The sequence below is a fragment of the Drosophila busckii genome, chromosome 2R (genome assembly GCF_011750605.1).
Source record: "Drosophila busckii strain San Diego stock center, stock number 13000-0081.31 chromosome 2R, ASM1175060v1, whole genome shotgun sequence".
NCBI classification, from domain to species: Eukaryota; Metazoa; Arthropoda; class Insecta; order Diptera; family Drosophilidae; genus Drosophila; species Drosophila busckii.
In genome coordinates, this window is record NC_046605.1 from 417,046 (window position 1) to 434,002 (window position 16,957).

The 16,957-nt window shown below is 42.9% G+C and overlaps 4 protein-coding genes across 4 annotated transcripts; all 4 read right to left on the minus strand.

Moving 5' to 3' along the window:
* Window positions 1-84: 84 nt before the first annotated feature.
* LOC108597688 (putative inorganic phosphate cotransporter) lies at window positions 85-5,180 on the minus strand. Its single transcript, XM_017984363.1, has 4 exons — window positions 4,709-5,180; window positions 1,960-2,114; window positions 826-1,896; window positions 85-762 (listed from the first exon to the last, which is right to left on the minus strand). The coding sequence occupies exons 1-4, from the start codon at window positions 4,752-4,754 to the stop codon at window positions 583-585; spliced, it is 1,452 nt and encodes a 483-aa protein (XP_017839852.1). The 5' UTR covers window positions 4,755-5,180; the 3' UTR covers window positions 85-582.
* A 5,292-nt stretch (window positions 5,181-10,472) lies between these two features.
* On the minus strand, window positions 10,473-12,393 carry LOC108595354 (putative inorganic phosphate cotransporter). Its single transcript, XM_017980577.2, has 4 exons — window positions 12,300-12,393; window positions 12,124-12,236; window positions 10,983-12,065; window positions 10,473-10,920 (listed from the first exon to the last, which is right to left on the minus strand). Exons 1-4 carry the CDS (start codon window positions 12,328-12,330, stop codon window positions 10,753-10,755), a joined length of 1,395 nt encoding a protein of 464 aa, XP_017836066.1. The 5' UTR covers window positions 12,331-12,393; the 3' UTR covers window positions 10,473-10,752.
* Window positions 12,394-12,698: 305 nt separating this feature from the next.
* LOC108595494 (putative inorganic phosphate cotransporter) lies at window positions 12,699-14,664 on the minus strand. Its single transcript, XM_017980747.1, has 4 exons — window positions 14,588-14,664; window positions 14,142-14,275; window positions 12,994-14,079; window positions 12,699-12,934 (listed from the first exon to the last, which is right to left on the minus strand). The coding sequence occupies exons 1-4, from the start codon at window positions 14,616-14,618 to the stop codon at window positions 12,749-12,751; spliced, it is 1,437 nt and encodes a 478-aa protein (XP_017836236.1). The 5' UTR covers window positions 14,619-14,664; the 3' UTR covers window positions 12,699-12,748.
* A 341-nt stretch (window positions 14,665-15,005) lies between these two features.
* On the minus strand, window positions 15,006-16,931 carry LOC108595440 (putative inorganic phosphate cotransporter). Its single transcript, XM_017980674.1, has 4 exons — window positions 16,827-16,931; window positions 16,424-16,539; window positions 15,283-16,368; window positions 15,006-15,224 (listed from the first exon to the last, which is right to left on the minus strand). Exons 1-4 carry the CDS (start codon window positions 16,858-16,860, stop codon window positions 15,048-15,050), a joined length of 1,413 nt encoding a protein of 470 aa, XP_017836163.1. The 5' UTR covers window positions 16,861-16,931; the 3' UTR covers window positions 15,006-15,047.
* Between the last annotated feature and the right edge of the window lie 26 nt (window positions 16,932-16,957).

Here is a 16,957-nt window from a genome sequence, read left to right on the forward strand (position 1 = left end):
TCGATTTTCAGTGTTGCGCCAAACTTGTAAAGAGTTTGAATTGAAATTTGAAATTATGTGATAGGAATAAAAGAAATTTAGTAGTGATTTTTGATTTTTGCACAAATCTGTGGCCAGTTTTATTGCCGGCTACATGCGTATGCATGTCATATGTCTTCTTTTCTGCCTTTTTACGTTTACGTTCATTCTTTTCTACATCACAAGTGGGTTTTATGTTTTATTACTAGATTTAACTAATTCACTAATGGCGTTACTTGCAAAAACATAACAAACTGATAGCAATATTAATCAGTTACTTAGACTATATGTATATTTTATGTACATTATGGAAAATACTGTAAACAATAATTTAGGCTGCTTATCTAGGCTTGTTTTCTTTTTCTTGTTATTGTTATTGTTTTTGTTTTTGTTTCTGTTTAATATCGCTAATGGAAGCACGCGATCGTCATTATGGCAATTTCAGCTTGACTTCAGTATTAACAACTAATTTAAAGCTACAGTCTTAAATATAGATTTCAATGTAAAGAAACAACAACTGTGCAGGACCACAACTCAGGCCAAGTGTCATGAGGTTTAAGTCTTTCAAACTTTGCTCATTTGAGCGGGCGACAAGGGCACACCTTGCTCGGCCGTTTCCGCATCCTCCAAAGGTGAATCCCACCATTGGATTTCAGTTCGCCCAAAGATGAGGAAAAGCAAATTGCCAATGAAGTAAAAGCCCGCGGCGAGGAAGAAGACATAACGCCACTGCATAATGTCATTCTAAAAATAAAAAGATGAAGATAGAGATTTACTCCCTCATATGTAGATTAGTTATAAACTTACAGAATTTAGAACAATGGATCCCACAACTATTTGTGCCAACCCACTCATTACATTCGCAGCGCCATTAGTGATGCCCATTAAGGTACCCGCATAGTTAGGCGACAGATCTATATGATTGACCTGAAATCCGAGATAGGTTGCCGCACTGATGCCGACCGTGAACGTGAGCACAACTATGCCCCAGGTGGCATCGGGTACATATCCAAGCACAATGAGTCCGCACATAGGTAGCCAGTGGCCAATAGTGTTGAAGAGCTTGCGATTAAAGGCAGTGGACAGAGACTTCTGATTAGCCAGCACCTTGGACAGAAACACGAAGAAGAAGCTGAGCAACAGCATCACAGTATAGGGCAGGGAGGAGAGCAGCGCGCTGGACTTGATGTCAATGTTATAGATGCTCTTAATGTAGTTAGGAATCTGCATAAGTAACGTCCAGAATCCCCACATATGGGTGCAGTGCACCACCAGCAACGAAAGGAATGGCATCGAGGTGAATATATGCTTCCAGGGCGTAGGGGCCAGATGATCGGCTTCTTGCATTTTGCCCACTGAGCGTGACTCCTGTATGAATTTCAGCTCCCCGGGAGAGATGCGACGATCCTTTTCAGGCGTGCTAGACGCGAAGATGCGCCAGAAGATCACCCAGACAAAGCCGCAGGCGCCACCCACATAGAAGATGCCCGGCCAGCCCATTGCCGTGTCCGCAATGAAACCGCTCGTCGCCAGCATTGCAATTGTGCCGAACTGTGCGCCCGAATAGCAAATGGTGGCCAGCATACCGCGTTCGCTCACCGGCGACCACTTGGACAGCAGCACATGGGTTGCCGGATGAACTGCACCCTGGGCAAGTCCCTGCAGACCACGGATCACACACATTCCTATCCAACCGCCGAACTTTACCGACATAGGCGTCAATATCGTCAGTACAGCGCAAATCGTTATTCCCACAGACAGCAGCATCTTGGCACCATAGCGCTGGGCAATGTATCCGCCAGGCACTTGGGTTATCACGTAGCCCCAGAAAAAGCTGGCAAACAAGTATCCTTGCTGAACCGAATTTACTTCATATTTCTGCAAAGCATACGAACATTTAGTAATGGGCTTCACATATATGGAGCTTGAGAGTAAACCTACTTTAACAGAGAATATGCTATCGCTATCGGTTTCCGAATCGTTGGACTTTGCCATTGCCACAATTGCCACGCTGAGATTGACGCGCCAGGCATAGGCCAGCGATAGGCAGAAGAAGCACAGAATGCATTGCACATGCCGCCTTCCAAAGATTCTCTCTGAAAATGTAAAAGTATTTTTGTTAAATATGTAAAATGTGAATGTGAATTCAAAGCGAATATCTTTCTTGTTTTAGCCGACGCGCATGCGTTTTACCTGCTGCTCTTTACATAAGTACAGCTGCTCTCTCAGTTAATCTTATCAGTTTTCTTACTCTTTGCCTGTTGCTCTTACTAATGCAGTTCTTAATACGTGGTATACATGTATGCTTGTATGTGGGGCGAGTTTATTTTTAAACCACTGTGTCAAAATCAAACATACACATGTATGTACATACATATATGTATGTGTGTATATACTCAGCACACTCACACATACACGCCCACTCGCAAGTTGGCAGCGCTGTAAATTGTGAATTACTCAGCAATCGCGATTCAATGAAATGCAACCTGAACAAGAGGACGGTGCTGTACTAGCAGCTCAGCGGGCCCACAGTTCCATTCCATGATACACGCGACACACACTCCACAATATCTAGATATCTCTGCCTCGGCCGCCTCGCCTACTACCTGTTCAAGCTGTAGCGATCTCAATGATCGGCCGACACAGCCGCACGTGACGAATGTTCGCGCTCTCTCTCTCTCACTCTCTGGCTCTCACGTACACATACATGCGCAAGTATTTACAGTTTATTGAATCGCGCATGGTGAGGTTGGGGATCACTACTACAGTTGTTATTCGCTGCCATCTTTTGCGACTGCGATTAATGGACTTAATTTATTTTTAGACAGCCATTGTCTATAAATGGCCTAAGACTGAATCTATAAAAAATGAAGTTTGCAATAAAAAAAAGAAAATGTTGCACAATTTTTGTTGCAACCTTCGGTTGCGGCCTTACAAGGCGTGCGCTTTGGAGTCTAATGAACTCTCTGACCAATCAATGCCAATAATTGCCGTACATAAGCATATGTACATATATTAATTACAAATTAGTCACTTGAAGCAAAAAAAACAACAAGTACTGAACAATTTACAGTTATTAAGCCTCCAAAAAATATGATGACGTTAGCGCATGTCTGAACTTTGATACTCCAGTTGCTTCTCGTTGTCTCCTCACAAACACACGCACACTCTCTCTCTTTCTCTCTCTCGCTTTGTTTCTCTCTGTCTGCATAATGGACTGATTCATTTTGGGTGGTGTGGAACTCTTTATCTGGCACGTTTTTCGTTTTATTTAATTTTATGCTATTTCATTTTTGTTTTTGTGGTTTCATTTAGACAACAATTTATGAGCTCGTTGTTTCTATATCTGTTACTTGTGTCGCTTGATGCAAAAAATAAAATCTATATTCGAGACCACACAGAACTCTTAATTAACAGTTTCCCTAAATGGCAGATTGCTAAAATTATTTTGGCAATCAATAAAATTTATTATGACCTATGGAAATAAATTTTTGATTAATTGGCAATCTCTAGTATAATTATACTATATATAACTGGCTTTGCACCGTTGAAGGACATTTGTTGTAAGGGGGGCCTGTTGGGGCTAAATGTGCTGATAACCGATAAAGCCAAAATAACTGTACTTGCCATAACAAGCACACGATAAATTGGAACAATAACAAAATATAGTATGTCAGTCTAGTAGATAAGATAATTATTGCTGCAGTACATCGAGCGCAGGCGGGAAGCAGGCCCGGTTCACTCACTAGCTACGTGCTATAACCTACAGATCGTAAAATCGGTTACAACAGTTTCGACTCAACAATACTTGGGGAAGTCAAGAACTCTATCAGGTGAAAGATTTATGGCTGGCGAGTGTTTTTGTTTTTGTTTCTGTTGCTCAAACAGGAAATATTCTTTGTTGCACATTAACCTTTAAGAATGACCTACCTCTAGTTCGCTTAGCTTTACTTTGCTTAGTTTTCTTCTATTTTTCATAACATTTTCATGTGACTTGTGTATATATGTATGTACGAATCTGTACACGAACATATATACATATAGCTTTGTCTGTCTCTCTGGCTGCCGCCATGCCTCACTCTTTTGTCTCTTCGCTGCTCGCGCACTGCTATTCTATTTATTTTATTTCACTTTTTTGTTTATTTTTATCATTTTTGTATAGCGTGCGGCTAGAGTGCTAAAAATTTATTTGTCAGACAACACCAAAAAATTTAAATAATATAAATAAAATAAAATCGTTTTCAATTTGGAAATTTTCAATCATTTTCAATGCATTATTTTTCGTAATAAACTCTTCCATGGCAGTGCAGTGGAGGTCACTTCAATGTGTTTACACACACACACAACAAAAGCGTGTATATGTGTGCTGAATTGTAATGCCAATTGTAAGCACGTACTGACAAATCATAACTGTATTAGCCATATGCTCAGCTTGGTAAACTTCAAAAGCAATTAACGTTCGCTTCACTGACTTTATAAGGCATTTTATAAATATTTACACACACACACACACATAGATACTATGTACATGTGTACGGAAAGTAAGAGGGGATGTGTGGGGTGATATGCTATATTTCCGGCAACAAGTCGCGCTCAGCGCGCTTTTGACAAATGCACTCGCAGCTTATATAAGTTTTAGAAATTTTTAACCATGTGGGTGCCTGCGGGTGTTGCGAATTTTCGAACTTACGGTTGGCATAGTTTCCAGTTTTCACCATATTCAAAGTGGTTGTCATTTGTACGGCGGGGAAATTCGGGATGTTTCTCTATTTCTTCTATTTCTCTCTTACTGGCAGTGGAGTTGAAGCCTGGCCAGTGGAATTTTTTTGGTCCCAAGTTTTTTCGTTTATTCAGATTTCACACAACGTGTTCCGTCATGTAGCTGGGCGCACATGTGCACAGTGGAGTCGAGTTGAGAAAAAAACACGAGTGATCGAATTCAAATTGACTTTGGCATAAATTATAAGCGACGAAATATTGACTACGTTTCGTCACACACGTTTTAAGTAAGCAAAAGATTCACGGACGGGACGAGCACGCGTTTTGTACACTGACAGCCAGCCAGAGCTACAGATACAGATACAGTTATAGATACTATATAGTCTGTGCTATATAAGCGAGTTGCGCGTTGTGTTGTGGTTTTGGCTTGGTTCTAGCGCTCAAAGACTGCGACTGCTTGAAATACACGCCGAGGCGATTCTTTTATAAATATGAGATCGCCTCGCGCCGAGAGAGTTTCGCTGTCGACGTCCGCAGTCGTCGCTGTCACATTGTTGCTGTTGCTGTTGCTGTTGCTGCTGCTGCTGCATGTTGTTGCTGTTGCTGGCACACACATGTGTATCGCGTGAATTCCATTTTAGTTTCGCTTTGTTGTTGTTGCCTCTTGCTATCAGTAAAACCCGAACATGCTGCCAACTCACGCTGTGCCTGTATGCATGTGAGTGAGAGTGTGTGCATGTGTGTATATGTGTGTGCGTGTTGCCTGCTCTTTGCGCTCTCCACATGCCGGCCAATATGTAAACAACACCAACAGCAACAGTTGACTTATCAGTAAAGTCTGCTCTCTCTCTCTCTCTCTCACTCTTTTCCTTTAGAGAGTGACTACGAGTAGGATTGGGCTTTCATGTTTAGTCAGTCTGTAAAGCAATGTATATGTATATTTGTAAATGAAATTAGTCACAATCCACTGCCATTGCCATTGCCAGTTGGAGCTGGTATCCATCAGATACATTTGCTGACTACTTTAAATACATCCTAGTAAACTCAATTTGCAATTGCAACGAAAATGGAATGTTAATTATGCATCGCAATTTAAAGTATTAAGTGAATTTAAAATTTTTGAAAAAGACTTAACGAATATTTTTAGGTACTGCGCAGTTTAGACTTAATAACTACGTTCTTTTTTCAAGTGTATTGGCGACCATATCATCGCTTTTGTTGCCCTTGCTCTCCCCTAGCACTTGACTTTCTCTCTCTCGCTGAAATTAGATGACATAAGTCAGGGGCAATGTAACTAACTGACAATAGCATACGCTTTATCTTCAACGTAATCGAACTGCTGCCTTACACAATTTATAACTCTGCCTATGGCCAGCTCGTTAGTCTTGATTAATAGAATTCCGCAGCAAAGTGGCAGGTGATCTTCAGTTGCATAAGGAGCAGCCCCATCCAACTGGAAAACAAAAGTTAATTAGAGCTCGACAAAAAATAAAACTAATCACAGCAAAGCTTATCAATTATATTTGTAGCAAAGCAGTGTTTAAACAAATTATTTTTGTTATCAATTGAGAGTCTTTGACTATTCAGCGGCACCCTCCCAGCCCTGCACAGCTCGAGCTGCCCAGAGGCATGTCAGTTAGCAATCGCTGTATGAATTCATTCTGATGCGAAACAAACATGCAGCACCGCAGCGATTTGGTGTATTTCGGGCTCTGATAAGAGTGGAGCACACGTTTTTCGGCACGTTCACAGTGATTTGAAGTGGAGAAGCTTATCTGGCGTTGGGTTCTGAAAATATGCCAGGGTTTATGCTGGATTTTATTGCCTTTTAATGGGATTTTAAGCAATCGCATGAGCGTTAATCCATAAAAATGTTATCGCAGAACTCGCATTGATTTATAGACTCCACTGGGAGAACTAATATTGATTCGAGCAATTAAAAATAGTAAGTAATTATCGCGAATTGAGCCAAGTGCTTCAATCTGTCACTTGCAGCTCGTTAAGGGTGCTTTCGTTCAAGTCATGAGGCGAAGCATAGGAATCAATTGGGTAATGTGACAGTCAGCCTGGTCAATCAATCTAATCGTTAGATCTTATCGTCTATATATAGTACACGCATATTGATGGTGGATGCGTCACGCCCACTTCTGTGCTAAAATGCCTGGAATTATGAATCTGTGGCTGCCTCTAGCCCGAGGCACTATCAGCAGCAAGCTTATCAAACCGACATTTGACAAATGGCAAACAGCTCGAGCTTGACGTCAAAATGGCCTGTGGAACGGATGTGGAACGAGACAACAGGTCGCTGCAAAGGTAGAGAGCTCTTTACTGAGCAGATACACATGTAAATTTACACACCCTGTAATCATCGTCAGGCGAACAATTAAAAGGCAGCTGGCTTGCCTGACATTGATATGGCAATTTAAGAATAATTGCAATATATATAACTAGATATAAAAAATAAAGCACATATATATATATATAGATGCTGATGATGGCACGTAGACTGTGGAATTTTTTTCCATTGCATGCGCTGTCAATAGAAATTGCCATAACGATAGAGAAAAACATCTCTTAGCCTTTAAATCGTGGCGGCATTACGTATACGCCGCGTGTAACAAATTGTATGCAGAGCTAACAAGCCAACATGATGCACAGTGTACATAGGCGGTCTTAAACTGTGTTAAATTGTACTTTTCCATGTGTGGAGTGCTAATCAGGTCTATAGGGTAACTCCTCAGACTGAGGAATGCGCCTGTCAGCTGCTTTGGGTCAACAGTTTTTGGCTTGAACACAAAAGATATGGTATGCAAATTTATTGATATCTTTGTGTAAATTTTATCGGCACATATTTACCCAAATCTATGAATAATTCAATGCGACGTAATTGAATTGTAGCCCAATCAATTGGGATAGCTCAATTGACACAAATTAGCGTTCACAATGCGCATGGAAACTTTGTGTCGTCTGCTCTATACTTGGACCCGTCTACCTGTGCCAATCCCAACACTTAGCACTGCCCCCTGGCAACAATGGAGACAAGCCCCATTTAGTTATTGCACTCCACCTCTGACGAACTCTTTTATTATTTTTATTTTTATTATTATGCTTATTTGATTTGTTCTCGGCGTTGCCTTCGCCCAGGCGACTCGCTTGGCAGACTGTCAAAGACGCACAAACATTTACGCTTTTCCGCATTTCCACCTCAAAACATTATAATTGTCAATGCTGCGCTACGCGGCGCTACTCGAGCAACGCTCGTCATCTGTTTTCCATTGAGCGTTGCTGCCCCACTAAGCTCTCCATGCCCTCCTGGCCTCTGCCCATACCTGACAGCAACGCGTGGGCGTGCATGTTGGACCTGCGGCTCTCAGGCGTCGTCGCCTGTTGTGCTTTCAAAATAGATTATTTTCATTTTTACATCTAGTGTGTCCACTCGGTTATTTCTGACTTGTTTGCGTTCTTTAGTTTGCCTCTTAATCTTTCCAACGGAACTATACACATTTGAATAATATTGTTGTGTGCACAAGATTTTCGTTTGACTTAATTAAAATAATTTTTAAGTGCCAAATGAATAATAAAATGCAAGCAAAAGTATTTTACATTTTAAATTACAACAGTGATCGGATGATTAACAAGGGGTGTATATATATTATAAACTTGCATTATTCCTCTTTGAATATATAGCACTGCGGATCAAGCCATAAACCTGATAGAAGCCTAGCCCTGCTTAGTCACGTTTTGGCAAAAGTCTCTTCTGCTGCAGTCTTATCAAAAACGGGGAATTTTGGAACTTGTAAATCTTATCACGCGACTTATCTATGCGTCTATATCTTATTCTATCCGCTGCGACAAGCTCAATGACATCATCTTAGCAGCATCATCATCATCTTCATGTCATAGTGGCTCATCATCTAATCAAGGTGTCGAGCGATATTTGCATTTTCAGCGTGCAGTAGCACTTGTAAAATGAAAATTTCTCACAGCTGGCCAAGTCACAAGCAAATTTAATTCATAATAAAATAGAGAGCTAAATAAATAAACAGGTTGACAGCATGACTAGGCATTAATTGATAAATAAATTTGATTGTGAAATGCTATGGGCTTGAAGCAGATTCATTATCATTAACGGGCACAAACAAAAAATGTTGAATTTTTAATGCAGCCATAGTATATATATATAATTAATGAATAATTTAATGTGAGTGAGTATAATTTGTTTAAAAACAGAACAGAGCGGGAAACAGCATTGAATTCGCAAAATACTTTTGCGATAACCTTAGCCAACTGGCGCACAGAGAGCCGACACCACTGTGCGAGAAAAGCAGCCAAAGAGTCAACGAGGGAGAGAGTGCAAACGAACTGAGAGAGCAAAGCTTTGCCGGCAACAACAACGCTGGCGCCGCACTGTGTTAATTTATTGCCATTTTTATAAAAGTAAACGAGAGTGTGTGTGAGTGTAAATGTGTATGGAACACACCCACAGACAAGGCATACCCACACGTTACTTCACTCTCTCTCGCTCTCGCTCTCTTGTTCTCTCTGATCTTTGATCACGTTTCTCACACGTTCACGTGATACGCAAGTGTACACCAAGCGCTCTCTGCTGGCGCTGACGCCAAGCACACACACACACACACACAGACATACATACGAATGCCTTGCGCTCACTGTTGGAGCTTTTGTTGTTGGTCTGCGCCTTTTATCGCAGTGATTTGCTAAAATTCTGCCACGGGTTGCAGATTGACGTACATCTGAAGTCCGATCTGTTGGGAGGCAGGCAACAGAGCGCGGCAGGGTGTGGAGTCGTGGCAATTTCATCAGCGTCTACAAACATTGATTCATGCCCGGTTGGCAGACAATTATAAAATAGTTTAGGCCCACTGTGGAACTCTTCTGCAGCGTGCTCGTTTCAATTTGAGAGAACTTGTTGTTTACACATGGCATATGGTGGGGACGCTGGCATTGGCAGTGGCAAGGCGGCGACGCCAGCTGATATGACAGCGCGCCTTATTATTATTATTTGCGCTACGGAGTTGATAAGATCTCGACACCACGTCTCGTCGCTCTCGACGCTGCAAGTCGTAAAAATAACAGCTCTCAAATTCATATTTAATGGATTTTATTATCTTGCGTTTTCTTTTTTGGGGGTTTTGTTGTTTTTCTGGAAGTTCTTCAACAAAGGGAGCAACGAGCTGACAAAAGACGCTCCAATTAATGCTCAAATTCTGCGAAGTCCTTAAGATCAGCTCAGCCGCTGCAGCGCCCTGTGCTGACTATACAAAAATCAAACGAATTAATTTTGCCATATACTAAGCCAAGCGTGCTTGACTCAAGTAGCTATTTTCTACATATGTATCACATATTTTCTATATACTTCTATGATTTTATATATGAATGAACATCGCGTGTATTCCAATTCCGCTTATCAACAGGCTCTGACGCTTGGCAAACAATCGTAACCACCACCACTTCCACTTCGAAAAGTCACATGCGTGACCTTGTGCTTAAATTTTGAAAATTATAATCAAAGGCGTATTAAGAGAAGCAGCGCTCAGCATGAGTTTTAATATTAGTTCAAGTGCCTGACCTTGAACTATTAATTATGAACTCATTTTAGAAACGCTATGCCAGCAATTGTAAATATCTTGAACTTTTTATAATTTTATGAGTACATATTTAACTATTTTATCAATAGAGTCAATGTTTTCTTTGGCTCCCGCTGCGTATGCTTTATATTTTTGATTTCAAGTGTTTACTTAATCTTGCCCCAAAATTATGCCATACTGTTTGCTATAACTAGCCAAAGCTTTTTATTTAACTGGTGGGAAGCTTAGCTATCAATGGCAATGGCAATGGCAATTTGTATTCACTGTATGTGTACACAAGACACAGTAAATTAATTTTATAAAGTGCCGTCTTACACTCGTGATCGTCAAGTTCATGAAAATATGATTTAAGAGCTTTACTTTAAACAACGTTATAAAAATAGAATACAACTATAGAGTCATTTGCTTAAACCTTGTGCGCCTCCAGTACGGCCGTAGAGTTGCGTCGCAGCTTGGTGGGTGGCTCGTTCCAAGATTGCACACTAGTGCGACCAAAGATTAGGAAGAAACTATTGCCCGTAAAGTAGACGCCGGCGGCAATGACAAAAACCCAGCGCCACTGGGAAGCATCATGCTGGAAAACACAATTTTAAATTAATTATTATAATTTAAACAGGTGCTCTGCTTGAGTGCTACCTTATCTGTTACTATAACTCCAACCAGCAGTGGGGCCAGGAGACTCATGACGTTGGCAACGGCATTGCAGATGCCCATGAGAATGCCGGCAAAATTTGGCGTCAGATCGATGTGATTGATAAGGAAGCCCACGTGGGTAGCAGCGGTTATGCCTACGGTGGATGTGAGCAGGACAACGGCAAGGGTATCGTTATCCTTGGGCACATAGCCGAGGCCAATCAGCAGGCACATTGGTATCCACATGCCGATCGTATTGAAGAACTTGCGATTGAAGGACAGCGAAATGGAATCCTTGTTCTGCATGAGCTTCGAGATCCAGGCAAAGAAGAAGCAGAAGCACAACATGGCAGTGTAGGGCAGCGCAGAGAGCAGCGCATTTGCCTTGATGTCCTTGTCCAGGACATTCTTCATGTAGCTCGGAATCTGCGTCAACATGGTCCAATACCCATACGCATATGAAGATTGCACCACCACGAGCGCCAGCACTGCCCTTGATGTAAATAAACTCTTCCAAGGCGTGGCCTGCCCACTGTGCGGTTGCTCGGCATTCTCCGAACGCTCGCCGGCCTGTGCCATCTCAATCAGCTCGCGCTCCTCTGCAGTTATGGTCTTGGAGTCCTTGGGCGAACTAGCGCCCCATATGAAGTACACCACCGACCAAATGCAGCCAGCGCCGCCTGAGGCATAGAAGATTAGTGGCCAACCGCCTATGGAGGCCAACAGTCCACTGGAGGCCAGCATAGCTATAGTGCCAAACTGATTTCCCGCATAGGTAAAGTTGCCCATAGACGCACGCTCCTTGGGCAGTACCCAAGCGGAGATTACAGTATGCACCGAGGGAAAGAGCACGCCTTGACCGAGTCCTTCAAGCAATCTCACTGCGCAAATCAGTTTCCAATTGCCCATGTAGGCGAGCATGGGCGTCAGCACATTTAAAACCGCAGACATGGCAAGACCAGCGAGTATCATCACCTTGCCGCCGTATTTACGAGCCAAAGGACCTGCAGGCAGCTGTGGAAACAGGTAGCCCCAGAAGAAGCTGCTGAGTACCAAGGCCTTGATCTTCTCCGACCACTGAAACTCCTGTAAATTGCAACTTTTTAATTGACTGCCTTTCAACTTTTGAATGTTTATGACTTACAGGCAGATCTGCCATAGCGACAACAGCAACGGACAGATTGACGCGCATGGCGAAGCCGACGGTGAGGCCAGTGCAGAGCAGAAAGATCTGCAGATGACGAGTGCCATACGCATCTGCAGTAGCACGAGAAATTCACATTCAATATCAAGGATATAGCTGTAGGATATAGTACTCACTTTCATCTGCGAAACGACGATTTTTCACCATTTTCAAGCAGCACTTTCAGTTGTGGATGTCAGTTAGTTTGGAGTACCGCACGCGTCAAGTAGCTCAAAGCAACTATCTTATGAAATTTGTGTTTGGGATTGGGTCGCTACGTCGCTGCTTAGTCTGACAGCCAGCATGTTTTTCATATTTATTTGAATGTAAATAGTTGAAGCGCCATTTCGCCACAGTTAAGTAAATAAGTGCAATGCTTTTCGATAAGATAGGCTAGTCGGTGTTGCCCACCCTCGAAACTAGGAAAGGTGCTCTAGAGTGTTTTACTGCCACATGGTGACTACTCAACTAAATCTCTAAACAATGATATTCAAAACTGTAGCGCTAAATTAGTAGGAAACAGATTTGTGTAGTAAACTGCTTAACTTTATTTACTTATAATTGATATTGCTTATATCGATGCTGCCTAACACTTTTCAACTTGCTCAAGTTTGTGCGACTCCACATGAGGTCTGGAGTCTCGACGAGACTTGGACGTTGGATCATTCCAAGGCTGCACATTTGCGCGCCCGAAAACCACGAACAGACCATTGCCAACGAAATAAATAGCCGCAGCCACAAAGAAAACAATGCGCCACTGATCCACATTGTGCTGCAAACAACAATTAAATAATTAATAATAATTTAAGTGCTACCAAGTGTTAAACACACCTTATCGGTCACAATCACGCCCACTAGCAGTGGAGCACTTAGACTCATGATGCTAGCCAAGCCATTGCTTATGCCCATCAGCGTGCCCGCGAAATTGGGCGAGAGATCTATGTGATTCACCTGGAAGCCTAAATGGCAGGCTGCGTTAATGCCCACAATAAGTGTGATGAGCACCACTGCCAAAGTGTCCTGCTCCTTGGGCACATAGCCCACTGCAATTAGCAGGCACATCGGTATATACTGCCCAATAGAGTTGAAGAACTTGCGATTAAAGCCCAGCGATATGGACTTGTTGCGCTCCATTATTCTGGAGATCCAAACAAACACAAAGCTGAGCAGTATGTTCGCAATGTACGGCAGGGAAGAGAGCAGCGCATTTGACTTGATGTCCTTGCCCAGTATGTTGTTCATGTAAGTGGGTATTTGCATGAGCATAGTCCAATAGCCCCAGGCAGATGCAGCGTGCACGGCTGTGAGTGCCAAGAATGGTCCGGAGCTGAAGAAACGCATCCAAGGTATGGCCTGGCGATTGTTGGGCTGTTGGGCCACAGAGCTCAGCTCACTGCTCTGCGCCTGCTCAATGAGCTTCAGCTCTTCCGCCGTAATGCTCTTTGAGTCCTTGGGCGTGCTAGCACCCCAAATATAATAGACAAGCACCCAAACGAATCCACAGGCACCAGATACGTAGAAAATGCTAGGCCAGCCGCCGGCTGAGGACGCCAGCAATCCACTTGTAGCCAACATAATAATCGTGCCAAACTGTCCACCCGTGTATGCGCATGTAGCCAAAGAGCCGCGCTCTCTGGGTGGTATCCAGGCGGAGATTATAGTGTGTGTGGAGGGAAAGAAAACGCCTTGGCTTAGGCCTTCAATCAAACGCAGACCGCACAGCAAGGGCCAACCGCCCAGCTTGGCACACATTGGCGTTAATATATTCAGCAACGAGCAGATGGAAACTCCCGTCAGCAGTGTGACTTTGCCACCAAAGCGTCGAGCCAAGGCCCCAGCAGGCACTTGAGTGGCCACATAGCCCCAAAAGAAGCTACTCAGCACCCAAGATCTTGTCTTTTCCGACATTGGATAGATCTTAAAGTGGCAGTTTGATAATTAGCATGACAGCTATAACAATAATAAGATTAAATACTTACCGGAAAATTGGGATTGATTGCGGGATCTGTCATGGCCACCACTGCTACGGAGAAGTTCACGCGCATGGCGAATCCCACGGTCAGGCCGCAGAACAAATGAAATATCTGCCAATGACGCACACCAAAGGCAGCGGCTATCAACAGAATATTTGTTTAGGCTCGCAAGGATTAACAAAGTATAAATAATGGACAAGGTGATGTTATCAGTCACTTGAGTAACTTAATGAATGGAAATTTTTTTATTGCACATGTGAATTTAATTCAAATTGAGTTGATGCGCGGCATAAGCGTCGTATACGCAATGTAAATAGTTATGACAACAGCAAGATAATCACATTTACTATTTAACTAGATAAAGCTGAGTAAATATATAAGAAACTTCTTTCATGATTTATGGTGTTGTGCTAGGAAAGGAGGCGCGGTATATATAATTAAGCTATAAATACCTTCAGTTTCAAAGCGACGATTCTTAACCATTGCAAATAATTTTGCAATGTATTTAATTTAAAAAAATTAATAAATAAATTATGTGCAGACTTGCATAAAGTAGCGCTGCTCACAACTTGCTAATGCCAACTAACTGTTGAGCATTTGGCAGAGCATCTTATATGGATCAGTTTGGATGTCTATGTTGCAGCTGCAAGGAGGCAAAATTTCTATATAGATAAGATAAGCGTGGGTGGTGTGAACAAGTCTCTATTTAGTCAATCTAACTGATGATGATTTCATTTGTTGAAACTAAGAGAGTTATATCCTTTTTACAATTTAATTTACTGTGTCAGCTAAAAGAATTCGTAAGCATCAGACTGAGATTATAAATTTGCTTGTATATAGTCTGCTTGAAATTTAAGATTAAATACTTTTTATTTATAACAAATGTATGTATATTTTGTTTATATTTATTTACTAGCACTTTTCAGTGCACTCCATATACACCTGAGATCCAAGTTGCCGTTGCCGCTTGGAGCTGGCATCGTTCCAGGGCTGAATGCTGGCACGCCCAAAGATGACAAAGAGACCATTGCCCACAAAATAGAAGCCAGCGGCTATGAAGAACACCAAGCGCCATTGATTGGCATCGTGCTAACAGAAATATATAAATATATATAATATAATTTACTTTAGGCCATTGACTGCGCACCTTATTGGTAACAATGAAGCCCACCAGCAGCGGACCCACAATGCTCATGACGTTGGCAATTCCATTGCTGATGCCCATGAGGATGCCAGCAAAGTTGGGCGATAGATCAATGTGATTGATCACAAATCCCAGTTGGGCGGCTGCACTTATACCCACTGTAAGACAGAGAAGAATCACAGCGAGTGTCTCCTTATCCTTGGGCACATAGCCTAGGGCAACGAGCAGGCACATGGGCACCCACTGACCAATTGTATTAAAGAGCTTGCGGCTGAAGACGACCGACAGCGACTTTTGCCGCTGCAGCAGCTTAGACATCCAAACAAATACAAGACTGAGTATGAGCATGACCACGTAGGGAAGTGAGGAGAGCAGTGCATTTGCCTTAATGTCTTTGTCCAGCACATTTTTCATATAGCTGGGTATCTGAGTTAACAGCGTCCAGAAGCCCCAAGTCGATGCGCTGTGTGTGGCAATCAGAGCCAAGAAGGCAGGCGATGCAAAGAAGCTTAGCCAGGGCGTGGGCAGCTGCTTGTCCTGCGCTTGCTCCGACTTGATGGCCAGCTCTTTGGCCTGAGCCAGCTCAATAAGCGCGCGCTCTGCTTCAGAGATGCAACTAGAATCCTGCGGTGAGCTGGCGCCGCGCATAAAGTAAGCCACTACCCAAAGACAGCCAGCACCGCCAGAAATATAAAAGATGCTTGGCCAGCCCGCAACAGCGGCAAGCAGTCCACTTGTCGCCAGCATAATAATCGTGCCAAAGGTCGCGCCTACATAGGCATAAGTGCCCAAAGAGGCGCGTTCTAGCGGCTGCACCCAAGCGGAGATCAGTGTGTGGTAGGAGGGATACAGCACGCCTTGGCATAGACCCTCGAGCAGACGCACTGCGCAGAGCCACTGCCAGCCGCCGAGGCGTGCGCAAAGTGGCGTCAGCACATTCAACAACGAGCAGATGGATAAACCAATGCCGATGGTGATCTTAGGACCGAACTTACGCGCCAACAGACCAGCAGGCACTTGGGTGAACACATAGCCCCAGAAGAAGCTGCTCAAGACCAACGACTTGGTTTGCTCCGACCAGTTGTACTCCTGCACACAAATTTCACAATGTATTTGAGCTGCTCAATTGACTTTATTTACTTACCGGAAATTCTGTCATAGCTACAATGGCCACCGAGAGATTTACGCGCATGGCGAAGGCCACCATCAAGCCGCAGAAGAGCAGAAACATTTGCTTATGTCGCTCCCCAAAACCAGAGCCTGTAAAGAGTTCTTAAAAATTAGCAAACGAGCCTCCCAACTCAATCCCCACTCTTGCCCTACATAACACTTGAATTTGCTCTGAATCTATTGCAGTGGGACGTCTATTTTTAGCTAGAATCTGAGTGATAAGATTAACTCAACTCAAGAGATTTATGCTAAAAGTAAACAGAAGAGCAAGCTGCGCTGATGCAAGACTCTTAACCTTCATTTATCCGAGCAACAAAACCAAAGCTCAGAGCATTATATATGTATATATTTCATTATCCAACCGATCTGGTACACACCTTCATGCTCGAAGCGGCGATTGTTTAGCATCATGCAGCGTTTTTGGCAAAACAAATAATTAATATAAAATTTCTACTTCAAGTTGCATTACCGCACGAAATGAAATCGCTTGAGCAACTGTCTGATATAT